The sequence below is a fragment of the Urocitellus parryii genome, chromosome 14, assembly GCF_045843805.1.
Source record: "Urocitellus parryii isolate mUroPar1 chromosome 14, mUroPar1.hap1, whole genome shotgun sequence".
NCBI lineage: Eukaryota > Metazoa > Chordata > Mammalia > Rodentia > Sciuridae > Urocitellus > Urocitellus parryii.
Window position 1 is genome coordinate 19,605,806 of NC_135544.1, and position 24,923 is coordinate 19,630,728.

At 40.4% G+C, this 24,923-nt stretch overlaps 1 protein-coding gene across 3 annotated transcripts in view; it reads right to left on the reverse strand.

Moving 5' to 3' along the window:
• Positions 1-24,923, reverse strand: part of Dlc1 (DLC1 Rho GTPase activating protein) — a 384,998-nt gene that overhangs the window by 35,696 nt on the left and 324,379 nt on the right. Inside the window, exon 1 of one of the 3 annotated variants that reach the window (XM_077792447.1) lies at positions 9,997-10,314. The exons of the other annotated variants lie outside the window; for them this stretch is intronic. Within the exon in view, the coding sequence (XP_077648573.1) occupies positions 9,997-10,033 (37 nt within the window). The 5' untranslated portion in view covers positions 10,034-10,314. Of the gene's footprint in view, positions 1-9,996; positions 10,315-24,923 lie in introns of those variants that run through there. 3 annotated transcript variants of the gene reach the window in all.

Sequence of the window (24,923 nt, forward strand, 5' to 3'; positions counted from 1 at the left end):
CTTAAAAAATTCCAAACATCTTCTGATGCATATTTTGAAGGTTTGAGGAAAAAAAAAAAAAGTTAGGAAGCTTCTGGAGACTGGTCAACCACTCATTCAGACTTTTGGGTCATGTGGCCTAACAGTGGCTGACCCAAATCCACTGTGAGGTGTGTTCTAGCGTGGTCATGCTTTTAGGTGAAGGCAATCAGCCTTCACGTGTCCCTTCATTTAATATTTATTTATTGTCAGGACAATCACAGACCTGAGTTCCTGCCCTGAAGCAGGAAGCCCCTTGGAAAGGTAATTCACAGTTGACTACAGGGTGTCAGATGGCCCTCTATCATCAATTTAGGAATAGTTTCCTAAGGGCTACCCTAAGGTCCGTGTGTTAGCTAAGTCCCAAGTGACCCTGTACAGGCAGCGCCAATGAGTTCACATCTCACTGGTGAAAGCCACAGTCTTAATGCCACATACCCTGCTCCTGACTACACCCCATCTGCCACCCACTGCCTCTGACTCCCTGATCCAGCCACACTGGCCTCTTCCCCTGGGCCACCCCACTTTCTTCCTTTATTTGTTCTTTTCTACACCACTATTTATCAGGTTTACTTTCTGTTTTTCCTCTTTGTGACCTCCACAAAGGCAAGTATCTTTGCCTATTTTATTCTCTGATACATCCCAAGCACCTATAGTTATTTGTGTCAGAGCAGCTGCTCAATAAATGAATACTAATCAATAAACTATTGATTTGATTTTCATTCCAGTTAAGTAGTCTTAATTTTTTAAAATCAGGATCCATAATAAGAAATAAATTTGACATTACAGCCTAGCATACACATCTGTGTATGTACATAAATATATACGTATACTTTCTTGTATACAAATGTGTCTATGTAAAACTGCAAGAAGTTTCAAATAACACCATGGATGAGCTTACTCTTACATTTTTCTATTCCAATTTTTGAAATGCTTTACCCAAGTTACCAGTTTGAAATGCACTATTCCCATGCATTGCTTTTTCTTAAAAAAAGCAAACCCAAACAAAATAAATCTAAGAACTTCTGGATTAACAAAGGAGAATGTGATGTGACATAGGAAAGAGGTGTATGAACTCAGAGGTGGGAGAGCTGCTCTTTCCTCATGGTGGGGTATTGGTGTGGCCTTCTTGGACAATTTGCGCTCAGCCTTTGTTTAAGGAGGGGGTGAAGATCCGTATGTAAGACTGGGTTGTAGGAGAAGAGATTCCAGGTAAAGGAGAGTGAGACCTGAAGAAGCACAGGCATCTGAGAAGGAATGGTAGGCAGGCGGATCTACTGTAACATACAGCAAAAGGAGAATGCAGTTACCCCCATACTGTGGACATTAGCACCTCCTGACCTGGTTATGTCATGAATTATCACCATTATTTCCTCCGATGCAAAACAGCTTTGCATCTGGGTGTCCCAAATGCTTGATAATCCATCACAGAAAGGGCACAAAACTGTAACAAGCTCAGGAAAACAAATCCCAGAAAGAATTCACTGCCCAGAGACGCAGCCTGAAGAAAACAATCTCTGTGGACCAATCCCCTCATCTGCATGCCCTGGACTTGTCAGAGGCTTTGTAAATTCCTTCAACTTCTGATTCTGCTAGTCCCCTTATGGAAGGGGCATATAAGACAATCCTTAGAACGAGATCCATCCTTACTGTTACTTTTCTCGACTTCTCATCAATTAGAAGGAGATGGTCTTCCTCCTTCAAAAATGAGTTTGCTAGAAACTGTACTGAGTGGTCCCCATTTTACTAAATGTGTTGAAGTTTTTTTTTGTTTTAATTTTTTTAGTTGTCAGTGGACCTTTATTTCACTGAGGATCAAAACCAGTGCCTCACCTACTCAAGGCAAGCGCTCTACCACTGAGCTACAACCCCAGCCCTGTATTGAAGTTTTCACTGTTCAAATTCTCAATATGCTTTCTAATGGATCAATTTCTTGATTTATCCCATGAAAGCTATATTCATGGTATAGAGAACACCAGACCAAAAATGTTTGCTCATGTGTGTCTACAGCCCTCAAACTAAATTTAATCTTTATTGGAAAACACTCCAGGGCATAGAAACTGCTCAGCATTTGTTTTGCTTTGCTTATTGATCACGTAGGCTTCCATGGAGACACCCAGCTAGAGCTCTGCATCTTTTTTCTTTGTAAATGAAGAAGCTGGTGCAGAGTCTGGGTTCTTTGCTGAAGGTTCCAGCACCACCCAACCCTCAGCTCTGGCTACAGCACTTCTTGCCTATTCACGAATGCCCTTACGTTTAACCCACTGCCTATTTTTCAGTACCAATGAGAAATGCAAGTTTGGGAGTTTTTGTTTGTAACTACCTGCCCCCCTGAGTTGTGGAGACAGATGTGCTGCTTTCTAGAATATTCCTAGAAATAAAAGGGGGGGGGGAAGAGCCCCCCTTTCCCCCCTGTGATATTATGACAACATAATAAATGGTTTTACTTTGAAAGAAGGAAACCTCTGGAGACAGACCCTGCAGGTCTATAACTGGGATTAAATACATGAAGTGACACCTTAGCAATGCAGAAATTCAATCAATTGAAATTCTCTTTTGAGGATTATTTAGTAGAAGCATTTGCAAAGTATTGTTTTAACACAAAAACCAGGAAAAGGCAAGTAGCTTACATCAAAATATGCATCCTGCTCTCACACAGGCAACAGCTCTGTGTTAAGTTGAGCCTGTGAGTGACATGGCTGTCAGCCACTCCTTGCTGATACACTTATTTCCAGGAACAGAAATATCTCCCAACCAATCAAAACAGGCGCCTACTACTCAAACTGAAATGAAAATAAACTATTAAGGAAATACGTACTGCCTTATCACATCTTTTTATTTCATTTCAGTACATTGGGATAAAAATAAACCTTTGGAACACTTACAAACACACACACTCTCCTATCTTAATACACACACACGTCTAGTATTTTATATCAAATACTTATGCATTTCAAACTGTACTAAGCAAAATAGTTTGGAATAGCTTTCATAATTTAAGCCTTTCAAGGTGATAAGTGCTACTAAGATAATTTTAAGAAAGAAAATTATCTAAGTAACATACTTTTTTAATATTTATTTTTTACTTATAGGCGGACACAATATTTTTATTTCATATTTATGTGGTGCTGAGGATCGAACCCAGTGCCTCACGCATGGTAGGCAAGCGCTCTACCTCTGAGCTACAATCCCAGCTCTAAGAAACATACTTTTAAGGGCCTTTAATTTTCTCTCTCTCTCTCTTTTGTAAAATAAAGCAGTAGTCATAAGATTATATAATCCATTTCCTTTTAAAACTTATTATGCAAGGCAAAATTTGGGCTACGAGCCTAGAATAACCTGTATCCATCATGAAAGGCTGGTGCACACATCAGTCCTCCAAAGCTCAGTTTTACTTAGGCTAGCTCTCCCAAAACATGGCTTTTGTTCCAAGTTCTACTATGTTATACCACAGGAAAAATAAAATACTGTGAAAATCAAAGTGCTACAAAAACCTTGAATAGAAGAAAAGGAGATAGGAAGGAATTCCTTAAAAAAAAAAAAAAAAAAGACCACCACAAAACAAAAACAAATCCTGTTGCTTTTATTTTAGTTCCTAGTGACAGAAAAAAAAATCAAGAAATAAAATATTAAGCTCCCTTAACAAAGACCGATGAAAAAATTTAAAAATGGAAGACAATGGCAAAAGGTATAAACTACTTCCAGCCTTCCCTATGTCTAAACTCAAAAAGAAATACCATTCAATTAGTCAAGTTCAGTATTTTTGCTTTTTTTAGGTAGCACTGGGGGGACGAACTCAGGGCCTCATGCAAGATACGAAAGCGCTCTACCACTGAGCTACATCCCTAGTCCCTGAAAAATTCAGTTTTGTTCCAAAAAGTATATATATATAAAATATTTCCTGCTGGGAACTGTGGCGCCCACCTGTAATCCAGTGGTTTAGGAGGCTGAGGCAGGAGGATCTCGAGTTCAAAGCCAGCCTCAGCAATTTAGCAAGGCCCTAAGCAACTTAAGGAGACCCTGTCTCTAAACAAAATATAAAAAGGACTTCGGATGTGGCTCAGTGGTTGGGCACCCCTGAGTTCAATCTCTCCTACCAAAATAAAAACAAAGCAAAGCAACACTTCCTGTCTTCTAAATGAATTAAGGAATTATTTTCTTTAAAAACAGCTTGGGACTCCCAGCCCCCTTACAGGTGTGCACTAATGATCAAAATTTAATTCAAATACATCATTTCTTACAAACACATTACGATGTTCACCTGGTTCCTATCCCCATCTTGCTCACACATGCTGGCAGGAAGAGGTCTGAGGCTCATTCAGCTCATGTATGACCTTGAACTCCTCTGCATTTCAGCTACCCCTCAATAGAGAAGAGGCACTGCTTTTCCAGGCTGCTTTTGCAAAGTTCTGGATTTTTCCTTTCATGAATGCACAAGCATGACACAAAATCCCTTTTCTGTGCTATATAATTTGCAAAAAAGAGGGCTGTATGAGCACTAGATCTCCTATGAGGTCACTATTTCTCCAGATTCAGGTGGTAAAGATAAGTTCAGGATTTCAGCATCTTCTATCTATTTTGTCACTCGAGTGTGACAAAGGGCACAGCATGGCTGTAGGGCAGTTCAGGGGCATGGGTCACAGGCCATTTCACCTCCAAAGTCTCTTCCTCCCTGGCTCCCTAAGTGCTGGGAGCCTGGGAAATGCTAGGACCTCAGGGTGTGGAAAACTTTTGTCCCCTAAACATCCTTTAGAGACTGCTGCAGGAGAAGGAAGGCGCCTTTCTGACAAGCTTCAGGAAGCGACCTCTAGTCCTCTCCGCAGGACACTCAAAGGTGGGGCAGGGCAGAGAACAAAATGTGGATGGGAGGTGTCAAAGGCATCTGAGGACTCAGCTTCACCGACCTCAGCCTTCAATTAGCTTTTGATTCTTTCTCCTGGTGGGGGAGGGATGCAGACATGAAAAGGCCACCAAGTGGAGATACGTGAGGAGGGAAAAAGGACACACTGTCCACTGGGAAGCTAAGTCTAACAGCAGAACAAAAACCTAGGATGAGGGATGAAGAGAAATTGATTTCCACTGGGTTGGCTTGAGTTTACCTAGGAGCCCAAGAATTCAAATGTTTTCAGTGACACCTGCAAAAATATTTTTCCCTTAGAAACATACTTTTAAAAGACTTTCACTGAAGAAAGCATTATTCAGTACAGTAGATAGAGGGTGACTTTCAGAAAAGGCTATCTCAGAACCCTTTCCCCAAAATGTTAAAGACAGAAGCTGCTTGTGTCTCCAACTCAATAGGTTTCAGAGACAGGAGGCAAAAACACTTAATTTGTCATTCCCAAGCCTCTTTGCCTATGAGCACAAGCCTCTCCCATACTGCAAAAAGACTCTGTATGAGTCCTTCTAGAAAAGTCTGACTATTGCTTGTGAAGATATATGAAAAACAAATACAAGCTAAATATGCAGGACTTTCTTCCTGCCTGTCATTAAAAAAATATCTAGTGAAAAAAAGGTTAAGACAGATTAGACCTAATTAAAACACCCTGGCAGGAGTCCCTAATCATTATCATTGATCATGTTAATCCTTAACAATAACTCAAGCTCTCACCTAAGGAAAAAGTGCTGAAAGACAGGAAGTATCTCTCTCAGCTGGGACTCTTACCCCTTTTACACTAAATGAATCTTCGACTATGGGTAGTACACTGTTATCCACAATTTCAGTTATCACTATCAACTGAGACTTGAAAACATTAAATGGAAAATTCCAGAAATAAATAATGCATGAAGTCTTAAAAATCTTTTACAGTATATTGTTATAATTGTCCTATTTTATTATTGTTGTTGGTCGTCTCTTACTGTGTCTAATTTATAAATGAAACTTTAACATAGACATGTACTCATAGGAAAAAAAAATAAAAGAGTTTGCGTAACTTTGGGGCCTATCCATGGTTTCAGGTATCCACTGGGGGTCTTGATATGTATTCCCCAAGGACAAATGGGGACTGCTGTCATTTGAGGTTGAAAGAAAACACCACAGATTCACTAGTTCACAGCAGCAACCTGTATTTATAAAACATATTTCAGGCCTATGGCACTGTCTACCCTAAAAGAAGAAGAATGTTCAGGTCTGCATTCTTCTATAGGCAATAGTGATGGTCAGAAAACAGACAACTGATAGTCTGTTCCAGAAAAGCATAGCCCTGGAAAAGAGGAACTGGGGACTGTGCTTTTTAGGACACAGTAGATATGAACACTTTATAGTTGGGCATCGAAACTTGACTTTGACCATCATAAAGAAGGAACATGTCTTTTTATGTTTTGAATGCACTATAGATCATTCCTTTGCATTACAGACTCCAAACATCAAATAAGAGTTTTAGTGGCAGATTCTGTTAAAAATGAGAGTTCTGGCCTGGGGTTGTGTAGCTTAGTGGCAGAGCGCTTGCCTTGTACATGTGAGGCACTGGGTTCAATCCTCAGCACCACATAAAAATAAATAAACAAAATAAAGATATTGTGTTTATCTATAACTAAAAATTTAAAAAAAAGACATTTTGAAATTAAAAAAGAGAGAGAGAGTTCTGAGACAAGGAAGTACAACAGAGTTTAGAAATTAAAGCAGCTTTCTCTCTCCCACTGGACCCCAACTCATGTCACTGTAATCACTGGACTGTGCAAACATTAAAAATGAAAATCATCTTTCTCTCTGAGTCTATTTTACAATCTCTAGAACAGGCTTGGCTTGGTGTGAGTCCATATGCAGTCACACCATGGGGCCAGGTTTTGCTATGATGTTCTAAATTTTTGAGAATTCAGTCTACTGATTTGGTAATATCCAGGGAGGAAGGGGAAACATCTGAAGTTATTTTTACTTTTGCAGGTCTTCTGGCTATACAGGGTGAATAGCAGGGTGGATCAAGTATTGTCTGGAGCCCTTCAGAATCTTTTTTTTTTTCTTTTTTTTTTGCATGGCCTCATTTCCGTCTTCCTGTTGCTAGGAAGGAGAGTTAAGCTTGAGAAACTCGTGTTTACAATACTGGACCATCCTGTCCAGAACAAGGCTCTCTTCACAAAAGTCTGATTCACTCCACTCACTGTACTTTAGATGCCCCCATTCTTCTGGACCAAATCACCCTTCCCTGAATATTTTCAAATTGCATATTTACCCGCCCTAAGTCATAAAAATACCACTCTCATTTGAACATTGCATCATGGCTTAAAATCTCCATGGGGATACCCAGGGAAACCAAGTACGTAATTTTGTATTTGAAACCACCTCTTGGAATCTCACCAAACCTCTGATTGGAAGGCATCTCATTGGGGCTTACTATATCCCCTCTGATCCCCACACTAGATCTATGAATTAGAATTTAAGTACTATGTACAGTTCACAACTCACATCACAGAAATAGTTATACACCATTAATCTGGTGTATCTTCCAGAAGAACCCAAATACTTCTTGCAATGTAAAAATGTTCTTCAACTTTGTTTGGTCTTTGTTATTTGAACTATAATACTGAACAACAAAGAAAGGCTTTAGGGTTTAAGGACAAATTGCCTTTCACATTTGCTCCGGAAGATCTTTTGATTGGTCCAGTATATTAAAATTTGAAACGTAGCTTCCAATTAATGATAATCAGTTGCTTGTTTAATCTTTTCATCTTCAAGGAGAGAGCATGCATTGTTTCTCATAAGATCTACAACAGAGAAGTTACAATAAAAGTCACTGAAACCACTCTTATCCATTCTGGAGAAAGATTTTAAGTTGCAGTCTACTTATTCTGATTTTGTGAAATGGAGAAAACAAGTCAGTCTCCCTTCTTGAGTTTCTAAACCTGGTTAGTGAAAGGAGTCATTGGACTTGAATTGAAATAAAATCAGTTTTTGTCAAAAGCAAACTTTGAAAACCAGATGGGAAGGATAAAGTCAGTCTGCTGTGCTTCAGTTTGTACTCTGAACAGTAGTGTTAATGAAAAAGTACTACCCAGGCTTGAGCCTCACTGTAAATCTAACATACCACAATAAAAGTGAACACATTCAATCACCAACATTTTCTCAGAAAATATCTCTAAATAATTTCTGAACCCACATCTGCTAACCATTTGACCCTCCTTCCTCAGTTCTTTAATTCTTCTGGGGAAAGGTGGGGGGCGCTGCTGCCTTCCAGGGCACCCTTCTGACCATCTGCTGCAATTTGCATGCCAAGATGGCATTGGGTGCCTCCATTAACTGCACACTTATGTTCTGCGAACTTATCTCTGCTGAGGGACCATCTTGAAGTCCAGATGGATTCTGACTTGGTCAACCTCTTCGAGCTGCTGATAGATTTACATGCCCCACGGTGCAATCTGTTGGGCTATTATTTTCTTTCATCCCTTCAGCAAACAAAAATTTGGAGGAAAAAAAAAATTGTAATTTGAGATTCAGTATTTGGCCTTCTCTTGAGCTGTCATTTTTTTTTCTATCCAAATGCGTCATATGTGCCATCCTCATGAATCTTTTGTAATGGATGGTTGTGCGAAGGCTGCATTCCTCTAAATTGCCAGCAACCGCTTGGAACAACCCTCTGAATCCCGACAATGGATTCATTTGCTGACCAAGGTAGGGCTCAAAGGGGCAAGATCGGGAATGGGGAAGAGGGTGGTGGGACGGTTTTTCTGCTCCGTAAGGCTTTAGGCAGGAGTTTCCGTCTACAGTCATTAACAAAAATTGGGAATTTGCGGAAAGTTAGAGCCAGACACGGTACAAATAACTTCACTTGTATTAGATCACTTGATCCTCACAACCTCCCTGCGGGTCAATGCAATTATTACCCGGGTGTTGCAGATGGAGGAGGCACAGCGGAGTCCTGTCATTTCTCAGATTCTCCCAGCCAGCAGGCTGCAGACCCGGGATTGCCATCCCACCAGCCTCCACTGACTGTGCGCTATAAGGATCCGCAGACAAGCAGAAAATTACAAGCGGCAGGGTAGGTTTACTGTGGCCAGGGTAACTCTTTCCCAAAGATCAAAGGCTCAGCCCCTTTACGTTGGAGGTGGGGTCAGGGACAGAGTGGGACAAGGTTCCAAGAGCCCTACTTATAGTGGAGAAAAAAAAAAAAAGTCGGATCGGGAGGCGTGCTTCCTTCCTGTCTCCGACCGGGGGGCTAGCTCCGCGGGCTCCTCGTCAGGCGCCAAGGGCGTGGGCATCCGTGGGGGCATTTCCGACCGCCCAGCGCACCGCTGAAAAGCGCAGCCTTTTCCATGAGGACCCCCCCACGCGCGCCTCAGGGCTGGTCCAAGAGCCTCAACACTCTCCCGGCACCGGCCACTACCAAAGCCAGACTTTCCTGGTCCAGTTAATTCTCATCGTTTAAAATATCTGAACAAAAAAGATTTGAAATTAAAGCACTTTGGGGGGTGAATATGAACGCAAGCACATTTCCAAGTGCCATTAAAGCCTGCAGCGTCCCTTAAATAAAACTCTGGGGGAGTCTACGCTGATTTTGTAAGTGTAGGATTCAGGGCAGTAAGCACCAATTGCAGAAGGATTCCCGAAGTTAAAAAAAGTAGAAAAGGGGTCCTGCCGCCACTCCAGCGGAGCCAGAGGCTAGCGCCTGGGATTTAGAATGAGAAGAGAAGAACTACCCGGTCCGAGTCTTCCACCCGACCTTGGCAGGCCGCGCGCGGGCAGTCCTTCGGAGTCCACCCGGGCTCGCGTCCGCGGTCCCCAGGCGATGCGAGACTTAAGGTCATTACCCGAAATCCAAACCTCCCTTGCCAGGTTACGACCCTGCTCTTCTCTCTCTCTCTCTCTCTCTCTCTCTCTCTCTCTCTCTCTCTCTCTCTCACACACACACACACACACACACACTCCACTCCCAAGAAACTCCAGCTACTCCTTTGCAAACGTTCCAAAAGCACCGAAGGACAGACACGAACTTGCCAAGGCGCGGTGACAGCTGTGGAGTCCCGGGCAAAGGCACAAGTCTAGCTTACGTGTTAGGATCATGGTGTCCGGCTTCTCTCTGCACATCAAGGGCGGCACAGCGCGGCAGGCGCGCAGAGGGTAAATCGAGGCAGCACCAGGCAGGTCGGCTCCCGCACCGGGGCTGACGGCGGCACAGGGACACGTGCCCTGGCGGTACTCAGCGCATCCTTCTCTACGGGTCCTTGCCTCTCGCCAAGGCCCCAGGAAGAACGCGGGATTTTCTAGAGGTCGTAACGGGAGAGATCTCAAGGAGCCCAGCGAGAAGCCCGGGAGCAGTTGCTCCTGCTGCAGGGAAGCGCGGCCATGGCCAGTTACTCGAGAGAGGCGCCCTCGCATAGGCAGCTGGAGCGAATTGCCTACACTACGCCCCGCAAGCCTCGCCCTCCTGCTGGGCCCGCCTCGAAGGGAGGGACAAGACCTGGCAGCACCGCCTTCTCCCGGCCGGCGGGGGTCCGGAGCCGCAGCCTCCGGGGTTTTCTGGCCCCGCCCCACGCTCAGGCTCCACCCTCCCCCGCGCCTCCTCCAGGCCACCAAGATCGCGGGTCTCAGGCCGTCCCGGTCACGCCCCTCTAGGTCCCGCCCTCACACCAGGTCCCGCCCCCCGCCTCCACCGCCCGGGACTGGAATGTTTTCTCTCAGCCTCCACGTCTGCCACGGGAAGCGCCTAAAAGTCGCCGGCTACTGGCCTCGGGGGCAGAGGCAAAGGCCAAGAGGCTTTTGCTTGGCGGAGACGTCCCGTCTGGACGCTGGGACGTCGTACCCTTTCCCTCTTTTTCTGGGTGGTTCTGCCTTTCATTCTGATGGGCATCACAGAAATTTGCGGTTATGGAGGGAAAATCGAAGTAGGGATGGACCAGTCTCCTGATTTGTAAAATAGGGGAAAAAAGAACCTGTCTTTGGGACATTTATTATTCTTTACTATATAAAGCCCTCAGAAGTACAGAGCGAATGCAGGTAATGAACGCTGCTGTAGATGGGTTGAGAGTCTTCTGTGTGCCTAGCTATCGCCAGTGTTTTCCAAACTGTGGCCTTTGAACTGTAATCCAGCAGAGCGCCTGGAACTGTTATAGGTCCAACCCCAGATTGAAGATTTAGAATCTCTTGTGCTGAGGCTTTGCATTTATTTCAAGCCCTCAAGTGATTCTGAAGCATAGTAGTTTGAAGGCTCCTAATATAAGAAGCCTCATTTAAAAAAAAAAAAAAACAATGGATAAAATCACAGAAATTTTTTAAAAAAATCTAGGCAAGAAGCTTTTGTGAAATTTTACTTTGGGATAAATTGATGCTTTCTGCCTGTTATTTCTGGACAAGGAAAACTACTGACCTAAACTCATTCATTTGATAGATATTTAAGAGCATTTACTATGTGCCAAACACTTTTTTTACACTGGGGGTGGGGATATACCAGTGAACAAAAGAGATTAACATCCCTTCCCCCCACCACCACCACCAGTTTGCTTCCTAATGGGGAAGATATACAATGACCGACCAAAACAAGTAAGTGAAAAATATATAGTGTGTTAGATGAGACTAATATAAAGTAGACGAGGGAATATAGGAGTTTTGGGATAGCTTGTTTTTAAATAGGGCTAAATACAAATGGAAGAATTGTCTTTCAATTAAAAATGTATTGATTTTATAGCCATGTCTTAATTTATAAACACAAGACTCTCCCCACTCCCATATTTTCAGTGAACAAAAATAAAAATGAGAACTCCACCTATTTAGCAAATTTAATTAATTTTCCCAAACTAGAATTTAGTTTCTGAGAGGATGGGTCTTATCTATTCAGAAAATACTGTTGTTTCCCAGCTATTACCTACTTGTAGATGCTGGAACACAAAGGTAATCCAGGGCATGTCTGTCAGCCTTCTGTCCTTATGATGGGGCAAACAAGCTTACTGTATGAAAAAGAGGTGCTGTGAGGGTTCAGGAAGTGAAGATCTGACCTGCCCCCCCCCCAAAAAAAAAAAAAAAAACTGAGCAGCCCTCTGAGGTGTGGGCACTGGAGAAGCTATCAAAACATCAGCCTACAGTTGGCAGCAAGCGGAAGCATGATTCAAGAGCAGGCTGGGGAAATAAAGGCAAACTTATTCAATTCCCTGAATGACTATGTTAAGGATTTTAAAAATTCTTAATAGTGAGAATCCATTTTAATGCAAGAGAGGATCCCATCATCAGCTTTGCATTTTGAAAAGATCACTCAAGTTGCAGTATAAATTTCAAACTTCAGCACTTCCAGGGGCTACAGATGTGGCACAGGGGTAGAGCATTTGCCTGGCATATGTGAGGCCCTGTGTTTGATCCCCACATGAAAATGCACGTATGCTACACACACACACACACACACACACACACACACACACACACACATACACATCCATCTCTAAAACATGCTAATTTATTAAAAATTCGAACCTTAAAAATATAGGTATTTTTAAAGCATCTCAAAGTATATCAATTCTTAGGACTAATTCTTAATGTTTTCTTTTTACATGAACTTTATTGGGTGAAGCTGTATTTTTATTGCTTTCCAGGAGTCTGCATCCCTAATACACTCCTCCCCACTCAGTATTCATCTTTATAGAATAAACCATGTTGACCTTTTTGGTCTCTCTTGTTCAAATCCCATTCCTTTCTCCTTGATTATTGTGCTTTCTCCGAATCTTCCTAATTTTATTACACATCTCTGGAAGTTTGCCTTGTGTGGTTTGCTTATCATCTATGATACTAATAACTCCCAAAACATTTTTCTTGGGTGATGCATTGGTCTGCATCTGGCCTTCACTGAATCTTGTCTTCTTTTATTCTTCAATTATGACATGACCTGTGACCAGAGCCAAATCCCAATTTTCATAGTTTTAATTTTTCCTCCCATTGTATATAAACGGACATGCTTGAAGGCTACCACGCTTGTAGAATAGTGGTTTAAAGTTGGACTTTTGGAGCAGGCCACTTAACTTTGTGATGAACAGGTTATTTAGGCTCTGAAAACTTCAGTTTCTTCCTCTTTAAAAAGAGGATGTATCTCATGAGGTTTTTATGAGGATTAGATAAGATAAAGTACATAAGTACTTAGCATGCAATTAGCATTTGATGTTAGCTGTTATTACTATACAAGGTTGTCTCTTGGCATTCTTAGGTTGGTTCCAGGACTCCCTTCCACACCCGCCTTGGACACCCAATACCCTTGTATAAAATGACACAGTGGTATTTTATTCACACCTTCCTGTAGCCTTTAAGTCATCTCTGGATTGCTTATATACCTCAAGGTAAATGGCATGTATATCAGTTTTATTCTGGATTGTTTAGGAAATAATGACAGAATAAAGTCTGTGCATGTTCAGTACGGATGCGATTTTTTTTTTCCAGATATTTTCAACCAGTGGTTGGTTTATCTGTGGGCTCAGAAGCTGCCCATAGAGAGGACTGACTGTCCTATTAAATATCAAAATAAGAGATGAAATTGCTATTTAAATCATATCCGGGAGAAAATTAAAACAATATAGAATAAGACCTTGACTTTAACCTTTGTGAATCTAAGGAGCCTTCACAAACTGGGGAAGAAGGAGTGGAAAAGTCATTAAGAACGGGGACAAACAGTGGTATTTGCCAGATGGAAGAGGGTTCCCAGGGCAGCTCAGGGTCCTTCCTCTTTATTCAACCTTCAACTAAATCGTCACCTAAGGTTTCATTTGTCATAAACTGCTGACATTAGACTGAGTGTCCTTGATCTTCATTAACTGAGATTTTGGTAACAGTGGACTCTTAAGAGGCAGAAGTTACCTCCTCAGTGTTGCCCATTTCTCTACTTGCAGTCAAGGTCATAAAAAAGCTCTTCAATTCATAAGAATAAAAATTCATCACCAGTTACACAAGGTTTTGTGATCATTGTTGCCATTGATTGTTATTAACGGAGGATTTTTTTTTTTTTTAAAGATGACATAAGGACTTGTACTGTTTGCTTCCTCAGTTTGGACATCCACTGTTTGGAGGTTATTCACAGGGGATCCCTGACCTCTCTATTTGGATTTTTTTTTTCACATTCAACTGTAGTATTACCAAAGAAAGAAAAATCACATAGCTAACTCCTAAACTGTGTGGCAGAGGCTTGAGTGACGAAGAGGGTGACTCTTTACTCTTTTTGGTTCATATTCTATTTTAATGATTGAAATGAGATATTATTGATATTGTTCAAAGTCACCCTCTTGCATTTTTTCATACCATAATGTGTTAATAAACAAAACAAAACTTCAGGTGTCTGCAGGCATCCAGGCATGTGATGCTGTAAGTAAAGCAAGCTACATGGAATGGTGAGAGCAGGAGAGTCCAGAACCCTCTTTGAAGACAGCTGCCAGTCAGGCCCTTGTTGGCATGTGTAACACAGCAACTCCAATGTACTGGGTTTAATGATTTTCCAACAGCACCTATATTTCCTCCCATCCCCTTTTTCTTCCTTCCTTCTTCCCTCCCCCTCCCCCTCCCATCCCCCCTCCCCTCCTTTTCCCCCTCCCCCCCTTCTCTTCCTCCTCTGGTGGGTGGTGACAGTGTTAGGGAGTGAACCTAGGGCTTTTCACCTGCCAGTCAAGTACTCTACCGCTGACCTATATTACCTCTATCTATATTTTTATATCAAAGCTCCCAAGTTTTAGATGCGGGCAAGTAGTTTAAAAAATCAAAACCCATTCCAAGTAATTTCAACTGTGGGCTTCATTTATCCCTCGGGCAACAAGTTTAAACCTCTGCTCTAGTGATATGAGCCAAGCCATCTCTTTGGAAATTTCTTTCTCTCCCCTAGGAACTAAAAGACTCCTCTGCACTTGGAAAATGTTGTAATATAATTTGTGTTCAATGGAACATTATGAAATTACTGAGGAAAATAATTTTGATTTGTAATGCTCAAAGGAAATACAAGAAAGAAAAGCATTTTGGAAATAATGGTAAACAGTATTCAATTAAGGAAAATAATTAAATTTGAAATTGAATGGCTGTCCTTAAAGCATTCATTTACTTTTAAGCTTCAGTGACCTAAGTCTGGGTTCTTCCCATTCCTTACCTTAACTAAAAAGGCTAAAAGGTATTTAGCTTTTTCAGAATTTTTCAAAATTCTATTACTAGGGGTACAGGATGGAGAAAGAAGAAAGGAACACAGAGCTTAGGCTGCAAAATAAACTTATCCTTTTTAAATTTTAGCTAATTTTAGCTCTTTCGTTCAGTTAGATCTTTCATTGACTATCACCTTGGAACATTCAAGTTCAAAATATGTTGAAAGTAGTTAGTCTCCCTGAGATTTTTTTTTTTTTTTTGTACTGGGGATTGAACCTAGGGCCTTGGGCATGCTAGGTAAGTGTTCCAACTACTGCAATATACCACCAGCCCAGTTTTATTTTGAGACAGGGTCTCACCAAGTTTCCTAAGCTGGACTTGAACCTGTGATCCTCCCATGTAGCTGGGATTCCAGGCACAGGCCACTGTGCTGGGCTTGCAATGAGATTTTCAATGAGGTTGAAAGAGCATCTGTATAATAAATACAATATGAATCTACTTGTTGGATAATCACTTTAAACCCCAAATAGGAAAGCCTAGCATAATATTTGCATCATTCAACAAATATTTATTAAACCCTAGAAAGGGCAGTGTGTTGGGGGAAACAAAATGAAAATGAAGAGGGAGCTTGGAAAGGGAAGCTCTTGGCAGAAAGCAGGGCTAGGTACGGTTCTGCACTGGAGTCCAGGAAAGGGCTTGAACCTATGGAGTTCTCCATCCAGATTTGAGAAATCAGTGGGCATGCTTTCCTGAGATATTTACCATGTTGGCAGTGGAATTTTCTTTTAAAGTCTGCTTTCTATAAAGGCTTAGGTGGTAGATTAGCTCAAGGCCTCACTGCTAAAAATACCAGAAAACTCAGGAACCCAGGAGCAGAGGCACTCTATCACATCCCTACCATACTCACAACTTCCATTTGATCTTTGCTAACGGCTACACCAATTCTTTCTTGTGGCCTTTGACTATACAGAAATCAAGTGAGTAGAAAGGAAAAAATTGTGATCATTTTTTATTCCAGGAAGACAACTAGGCGGCTTTGCCATTGAGTTAACCAGTTTAAAGGGCATGCCTGGATTCTTTTGTCTATTGTGCTATTATCCTTAAAGTTAAGAATCCTTTATGAGCTTGCAGCCAATAATTCATTGGCAGCTGAAGATGGATAATGTTATTTTATAAGTACAAGTAAAGTTTAATTCTTTTGTTACTTAAATTTTATGATTCTATGCTATTCATTGTAAAGAGTCAAGAAAAATATGGAAAAGTATAAAGGAATAAATAAAATCTTATAACTAGAATAACAGAAGTAATTATAAATGTATTACATTTGCATGTCTGGCTTCCTAGTCATATAAAATTGAGATCACATTATGTTGTATTTTATTTCACTTAACATAGACAAAGAATATGATTTGTCGTAGTTGCATAATATTCCATCTTATGGACCCACCATGAATTAGTTGATTGATGTTGCACTTCTATTTATTTATTTATTTTTACCATTTTTTTCCTTTCAAGAACATTTTTATGCAATTAAGATTTTTTTTAACCAGGTGCAGTGATGCACACCTGTCATCCCAGCAGTTTGGGAGGCTGAGGCAGGAGGGTTACAAGTCTGAGGCCAGCCTGGCAATTTGGGAGATCCTGTATCAAAAAATAAAAAGGGGGCTGGGGATGTGGCTCAAGTGGTAACGTGCTCGCCTGCAATGTGCATGCGTGGGGCGCTGGGTTTGATCCTCAGTACCACATAAAAATAAAATAAAGATGTTGTGTCCACCGAAAACTGAAAAATAAATATTAAAAATTTTTTTTTCTCTCTCTCTCTCTCTCCTTAAAATAAATAAATAAATAAATAAGTCTGAGAACATAACTCAGTGGTAGAGCACCCCTGGGTTGAATCTCCAGTTACCATCCCCTCCACTCCACACACAAGAATTGTCACATTAGGACATTTTATATATATTTGCAAACTGTCATTCAGGACAGTTTACATTTTCATCAGGGTCATTTTTACATTTTCATCAGTGTCTGCATGTACCCATTTCCCTTCTTATCAGTATTGCCAGCATTATTATTTTAATTTATTTTGCTTATTTGATCAGCAAAACATCATATTTCATTATTGTTTATGTTTGTTTGAACACTAAACTGGTTGGATTTTTTTCTTGTAGTAAAATACACATAACATAAAATTTATCGTCTTAACTATTTTTAAGTGTTGGTTCAGTAGCATTGGGGACCTTCACATTATTGTGTGGCTGTTACCACCACTTATCTCCAGAACTTTTTCATCACCCCAACTAAAGCTCTGTTATCTATTTAACTCTCTATTCTCTTCCCCCAGCTCCTAGTAACAACTATTTTACTTTTTTGTCTTTAGGAATTTAACAGTTTTAGGTACTTCATGGAAGTGGGATCACACAGTATTTGATCTTTTTACCAGGTTTGTATACTGCTGGAGTATTTTTGCTTTTAAACTTCTTTTTCTTTTCCAGTCTTTCTCTCCTTTTCTCTTTCCCTGTCTCCCTCCCCACCCCACACATACTGATATTGACCTCATCTATTTAATTCTAGATTAAGAATGGATGGATGAAGCATTTTGTCTCTTCTTACTGAATCGAATATGCACAGATTAAGGATGTTAGCCATTTGTCACTAAATATAAAACAGATTTTTACAAGTTTGTCATCTGCCTTTTAAGCTTAATTTATGATTTTAAAAAATTAACAAGCTTCAAAAAAATTCAAAGATCTTACTTATTTGTTCTTTTTAATTATTAACTAGGAGTTTACTTAAGTAGTTTTCTCTGTATAGTTTGAAGCCAGAGACACTAACTTACAAAACAAGGTTACTTAATACTTGGGATTTTTTTTTTTGCTCTATTTTAAATTATACATTTGATCATGTATTCAAAAATAATTCTAGCTTCCTTATTTTATTTTTTCCACCTCTCTTAGTATCACATACAGATAAATGTCTTGCAGGAAGTGAGGCCTCCATAAGGACCTGTTACTGAGAATCTAGTGGAGTTAGAGTATAAGTCAAAGTCATGTCAAAGTCCTGTCAAGGTCGTAGGGGCACTACATTTTTGAGAGACTTTTTGACTTTCAAATGTTCTATAAGTGCAATGTTGTGTATGTGTGTGCTCATATATACTTACTCATAATACTAATAATATACCTAATAATAAATAAATCCAACTTTTTCAAGGGTTATATATAATGCTAAGATATACATTTTTAACCTTTTACCTTGTAGGTATAAAAACATTTTTAATTTTGTTTTCTACCAGACTGTTTAAAATGAATCATTCATGTGGTTACCCCTAAACTCTGAGTTTTAAAACCAATATCCAGATGTAATTCTAAAGTAGCTATGAAATAAAACCGACTACCATAACTCTGAAAATCTGAGTAGAATTGCTCATGAGTTTATTTCTACTAAGGAGATATTGTGTGTTTATTTGAACCATAGTATGTTGCTCTTTTTCTTTATGGTAGACTGGTCCTAAAACACAGATACTGCAGGATGGGTTTGGGCAATTGCCTGAAAAATAATAAACAGTTTCTTTTCTAAGCTGCTAACTATGGCATGTTGGCCATTATAGTGTTGCTGCTGGAAACCCCTACATAGCTCCAGATCATTAACTTACTTTAATAGCCAACAGGAGAGTGGAGCTGCAGTTGATCCTCAAGCTTGACTTTTCATGCGTAACTAACTCACTCAATTATCTCTTTTTTTTTGGTACCGGGGATTGAACTCAGGAGCACTTGACCACTGAGCCACATCCCCAGCCCTATTTTGTATTTTATTTAGAGACAGGGTCTCACTGAATTGCTAAGTGCCTCGCCATTGCTGAAGCTGGCTTTGAACTCTGGATTCTCCTGTCTTAGCCTCCAAGCTGCTGGGATTATAGGCGTGTGCCACTGTGCCTGGCCCAATTATCTCTTATTGATTCTATTGAATTAGGCTGTAATTTGGGGATACTGCAAGGCAACAAATTATATATTTTAAAAAGTGGATCTGGCAAGAAGACTCATGAATTGAGAAAGACTGACATTTGAGGATTTATCAGTAGAGAAGGGACTACATCAAACCTCTTTTACGCAGATATCCTATTGCTGAACAAACAACTATTTCCCTACTGACTGCTGCCATCATTTCAGTGGGTGAACAAAGTGGATATGTAAAAGGAAAAAAAGAAGAAGTTTATAAACCACCAAATTTCATAACTGAGTTTTCTAGATGTTTGAATCGTTTATACTATGATATGGGAAGGTTGAAAGTAAAAGATAAACAGGAAAGTATATACCAGGCAAATATCTTAAGGAAAAGAAAATTAGGAGAGCTATCTGGTATCATAAATAAAAAGCTTTACTTTAAAACGGACTGTAAGTGGTGAAGAGAATTACTACCAAACACTAAATAGGTCACTTAACAAGAAAATTAAGGTATTTTGAACCTGTGTGCCCATAATAAAATAGCCTCAAAATTTACAAAGCAAAAATGAGCAGAATCAGAGGTAGAAATGGATAAAAATTGCATCGGTGGGAGATTTCAACAGACTTCTCACAATTCTGGATAGGCTGAGCAGACAAAATAAAGTCAAAGAGAAAAGTTTTAGTCACCACATGCAGATATCTGTACTCATCAGGTAGAATATGCACATTCTCAGTGTTGCGCAATGTTAAGAACAAATAAAAGAAACCGACGAAATAAAAACACTGACCATATCCTAAGCCACAAAGCAAATCTGAACAAATTTCAAAGAGGTGGTACCCCATTAATGACTGTGATGGTTTTAAAACGTCCACAAAATCTCTGCTGATCCTTTCTATCAGCAGATGAACCCAAGTGGTAATGAACAGAATCTGGCACAGGTGATGCTATTGTTCTTTCAAGGTAGACTGGAGAAGGTTATACGGTTTCTGTGAGTTTTTCTTGGTCTAATGATGCTGGAGTCTTCAGCTACCTAGTGAGAAAGTTGGTAACTCTGAGGCCCTGATGTGGAGAGAATAAATGGAAAGGCCTCAGAGACTCCAGAGGCGCTCGTTCCAGCTGTTTTGGCTCACAGCTGTTTGAGTTTTTCCAGCCCACACACATGTGAATGGAGAAGCCTTTGAGAGGCCCTAATCTCAGTTACCATTTGACTCAACTGCCAGACAAGACCCTGAGATGGGCAAGTGAAGGGGTCCATTTGGCTGAGTGAAGGGTTGACCAGATAGCCGGTCAAGCATTAACGTGTTATTCTGGGTTTGTCTGTGAGACACCTTCTGGAAGAGATTGGCATTTGAATCAGTGGACTGAAGTAGGAAGATCAGCCCTCAACTAGAGAGGCACCATCCAACCAGTTGATGGTCTAGATAGAAGAAAAAGACAGAGGAGAGGTAAATTTGCTCTCTCCTGGAGCAGGAACACCCATCTTCCTATGCCCTATTGATGTAGGATCTCCAGGTTCTCTGGCTTTGGGACTTCCATCAGCAGTTCATGCCGATTCTCACGCCTTCAGCCTTGGACTGAAGGTTACTCTGCTGGCTCCCCTATTCTAAAGCTTGGACTGAGCCTCACGACCAGCTTCCGTGGCTCTTTTTGGTGGGACTTATCAGCCTCTATAATCAAGTCAGCCAATCCTCATAAGATAGATCCCTTTCATCGATCTATTATCTATTTATCCCGTTGGTCCTGCTTCTCTGGAGAACTCTGATGCACATTGTGTTGATCAGCTTTTCATGACTATGATCCAAACACTTGACACGACTGAAAGGGGAAATGCTTTGTTTCGGCTCATGGCTTCAGAGGTGCCAACCTGGGGTTGGCCAGCTTCACTGCACTGGGCCTGGGGGGAGGCTGGACATCCCAGTGGAGGGAAAGCCTGGGGAAAGCTGCTGAGCTGCTGGGAAGCAGGAGAGGAAGGGGTCAGGGACAAGAGGCAGTTCCCAGGGCACGTCCAGTGACCTACATCCTCCAGCCATGCTCCACCTGCTGACAGTTTCCAACACTTCCCCAAAGTCCCTTCACTTCATTAATCATCAAATGGAGGAATCCACCCATGAGGTTAGAGCCCTCATGATCCAGTCATTTCCTAAAAGCCTCACCTCCGAACACTGCTGCACTGGGGACCAACCTTCAACACATGACACTCTCGGGGACATTCCAGATCTAAACCACAACACAGATCCTGAGAAGAACAGTTCAGCTGTGTCCAGCTGATGCTCAGACCCATGAGCAAATAACTGATTACTGTTGTTTAATCCACTTCTAGAGGTAGTGTCTTTAAATGCATAAAGGTAACTAGAATACCCTCATTCTCTGACCAAAATTCAATAAAATCAACAATCGATAATACAAATGATTAGTACTTGTATTGATGATTTTAAATGCTACTAAATATTTCATGATTGGAGAAGCCATCATACTAAAAATTTTTAAATACTGAATGAATACAAAATATACTACATGTTTAAACTTGTGTGATACAGTGGAAATCAATATTTGATGAAATATGTAAGCTCAATTGCTTGTGCTAGCAAATAAGAGATGCTAAAAATTAATTATGCATCCAGTTTTTAAAAAATGCAAATAATAAACTCTAAGAATGCAAACTAAGGAATTAATAAACAAAAGAACATACATTAATATGATTAGACAAAAGGTATGAGCAGGCAGGGAAAACAAATGATAAAAAAAACATATGGCAAATACTCAAACTCATTAATAATTAGAAAATACAAATTGAGACCATAATTAGCTACTATTTGACATGTACTAAATTTACAATTTAAAATGCCATTTTCTCAATGATGAGAACTCTTATAAATTGCTGGCAGAAAGGTATACCAGTACAGACTCTCAGGAAAACAATTTAAGATTCTTTTGAAGCTGACCATTGAGGATGTTATGACCCAGTAATTCTGCTCTGAGGTATGTATTGTATCTGAGGGAAAGTTTTGCACATGTGCATCCAGAAAGAAGATCTACATAGCATTATATTAGGGAGAACTGCAAATAATCCAAATGTCTATCACCTGCACAACAGATCTTTAAAAACAGCAGGTTTACACAGTAGAATATTACACAACAGTGAAAATGAATGAGCTATAGTTACATGCAACAAGGACTGATCTTTGAAACAATGTCAAGTGAAATATCAAAATTACATGATAAAAATTAAAAAAATAGGAAGGGAATCATAAATTCAACATTCAAGATTGTGATTTCCTTTGGGGCAAGGCAGGGACACTAGCTGGGGGAAGAGCACCTAGGTAGCTTTAACAGGAAACAGAATGTTCAAACTCTTTAGTTAGTTGGATGATGGGTCAGTGGGTGATTATTTCACTTTATGACAATATCACAGTCTCTCAAACTGTAATATTCATAGTGGCAGTTGCATTATATAGCTATTTTACATATGTTTTAAAAGTCTTTTTCTCTTTAAAAAATAATTCCTAGTTATGTTCTGTTGAAATGTTATTATTAAAAAAATACCTAAGGATACTGAAAGTAATCGCCATTAAATATTTAATATCTAAACTTAGGTTATTTAAAATAATTCCCAAATCTATTTCCTTCTGTGCATTATCGAAGCTAAATAATTTTAATAATGATGACAGTAATCACAGTAACTTGACTCTGTAGATGATCACCCAATTTCCAAGGTGAATGTTTACTATTCTTATCACATGGCATATTTATTTTAGTTTTACACCACCATAATTACTCTATTTTCTTGTGCTATTAGAGTGTTTAAAGTTGGAAAAAATAAAGTCCAAGACAGTATTATGGAAAGAGTTATAATGTTCCTAGCACAGAGAACCAGAGAGTAAAGCAAACCAGAAAATTTTAATCTAGAAGGCATTGGACTTTCCTGGTTACTTTCAACTTGACTGAGCCCTATGCCTACCTAGGGCTTTGAAATCTTCATGGAATTTAGAAAGAATAAAAGAACACAGATTAATAGTGTAAAAAAACTGAAATCTTTCTAGAATGATCAATCCAAATTTGGGCAAGATAAAGATGAAAACTTCTATAGCATCTTCCAAAGTGTCGAAAGTATTCAGTCAGCTCACATTTACCTTTTTTCCTTCATTTTCCTAGTACCATGGTTTGCATACCTGTGTCTAGGAAACACACCTTAGTTTATATTTTTTTCTTTGTTCTCCCTGGGTTATCATAGAAGCCAAACATATCAGTTACATGATTCACATTCTTCCTCAGAACTGAGTTTCTACACAGTCCTGCTCGTCTCCTGGGGAAATGAGGGATCTAACTCAAAACTCTGACCTAAATAAATCTCCAACAAAAAACTAAAGAATGATGAATGGAGCTCCAGCCAACTCCCCTAAATTAGTATGTGTGGATTTCTTTTTCCCCTTTTCAAAATGAACTCAGTACTTCTTTGATCTAATGGCATTGAACCCAAATGATTCCATACCAGGGTTTTTTAATTCCTTCTACCACCAATCTCAAATCTTCAAATCAGAAAAGGAACGTTTTTTTTCATTCTGATTTCCAGACCTTGTGGCTGATGCTGATCTTGCTAATTTGCATATTCTGCATTTAAGGAGAGGCAGGAGCCCTTATCTGAAAATTAAAGATCTGACAGGGGCGGTTGGATTCCAACTGGACCTGAGGTTTGAATACAGCTTTGGGCACCAACATGCAGTGACTGGGAAAGCTGGGTCTCAGGGTGTAGGACATGCAATTTTGTTTTCTAGGTCACTGACAGCTAAGCAGGGAGAAAGAGAAAACTTTGACAATTAAGTCCTGTGTGTGTGTGTGTGTGTGTGTAAGATGCATGTGCATACGTGCGTACACACACGGCATAGACATGCTGGTATATCTTAATGTTCCCAGAGGCCTCACCTGGAGCCCTAAGGCATGTTCTCACTTGTCACTCTTCTGGGCATTTCCTTGATAGCAACATCCACTTGGCTAGTAAGGGGGAGATAATATTTTTATGATGCTGATTGGAAATCTCTCAGCAGAATCACAAGGCAGAAGTCCTAATCCCAATCCTATTAACCTGAAAAAATATGAGTAAGTAAACTTTGGAAGGTCCTCCATTGCGCTTTTTGTTCAATTCCCATTGTGGATGCGCGCTCTCTTTCCTAGCTTCTGGCTCTTGCTGTGTACGAATCCTGTTCTTTTCCTTTGATTTCCCTGAAATTCCAAAACATCGACTCTGCTGCCTCATTATATTCTGAGAATAAATGATCTCTCCATTTCCTACTTCCAGAACTTGCTCCGAAACAGTTTTTCTTCCCCAGGAACAAATGATCTGACTCAACATTTTTTTTTTTTTTCTCCCTTGCTCCCTAGCTCTTTCTGAGGCAAGGTCCTGGTCATTGTCTGGACATGAAAACCTATTTGCCTATTCTCTATCTGCTCCTCACCTCAATTTACACAGTCTTATCTGGCCCTCCTTTCTGGCTGGACTCGGCCCATCTGCACGACACCCTTGCTCCTTCAGGTCAACCATGGACAACAACAGTATTTCGCAAGCTCTCTTTTATAGTTGATTACTTTTCCCTCCAAGAAGGCAAACGCACCCTTGGTCAGCCTTCCCACCAGGGGGAAGAATATCCGTACATAGGAAGGAATGAGGTGGAAGAAACCTAAGAACCCACCCACCAGGACTGGAATAAAACAAGAGATGAGCAGATGAAAGCTCTAGTTAGAGGCCATGTGGCCAAGCATGCTGGCACACACCTGTAATCCCAGCAACTTAGGAGGCTGAGGCAGAAGGATCCCAAGCTTGAGGAAAGCCTCAGCAACTAAGCAATACCCTAAGCAACTTAGCAAGACCCTTTCTCAAATAAAAAAAAAATAAATAAAAAGGGATGGGCTACAACTCAATGGTAAAGTGCCTCTGGGTTCAATTTCCCCATACCAA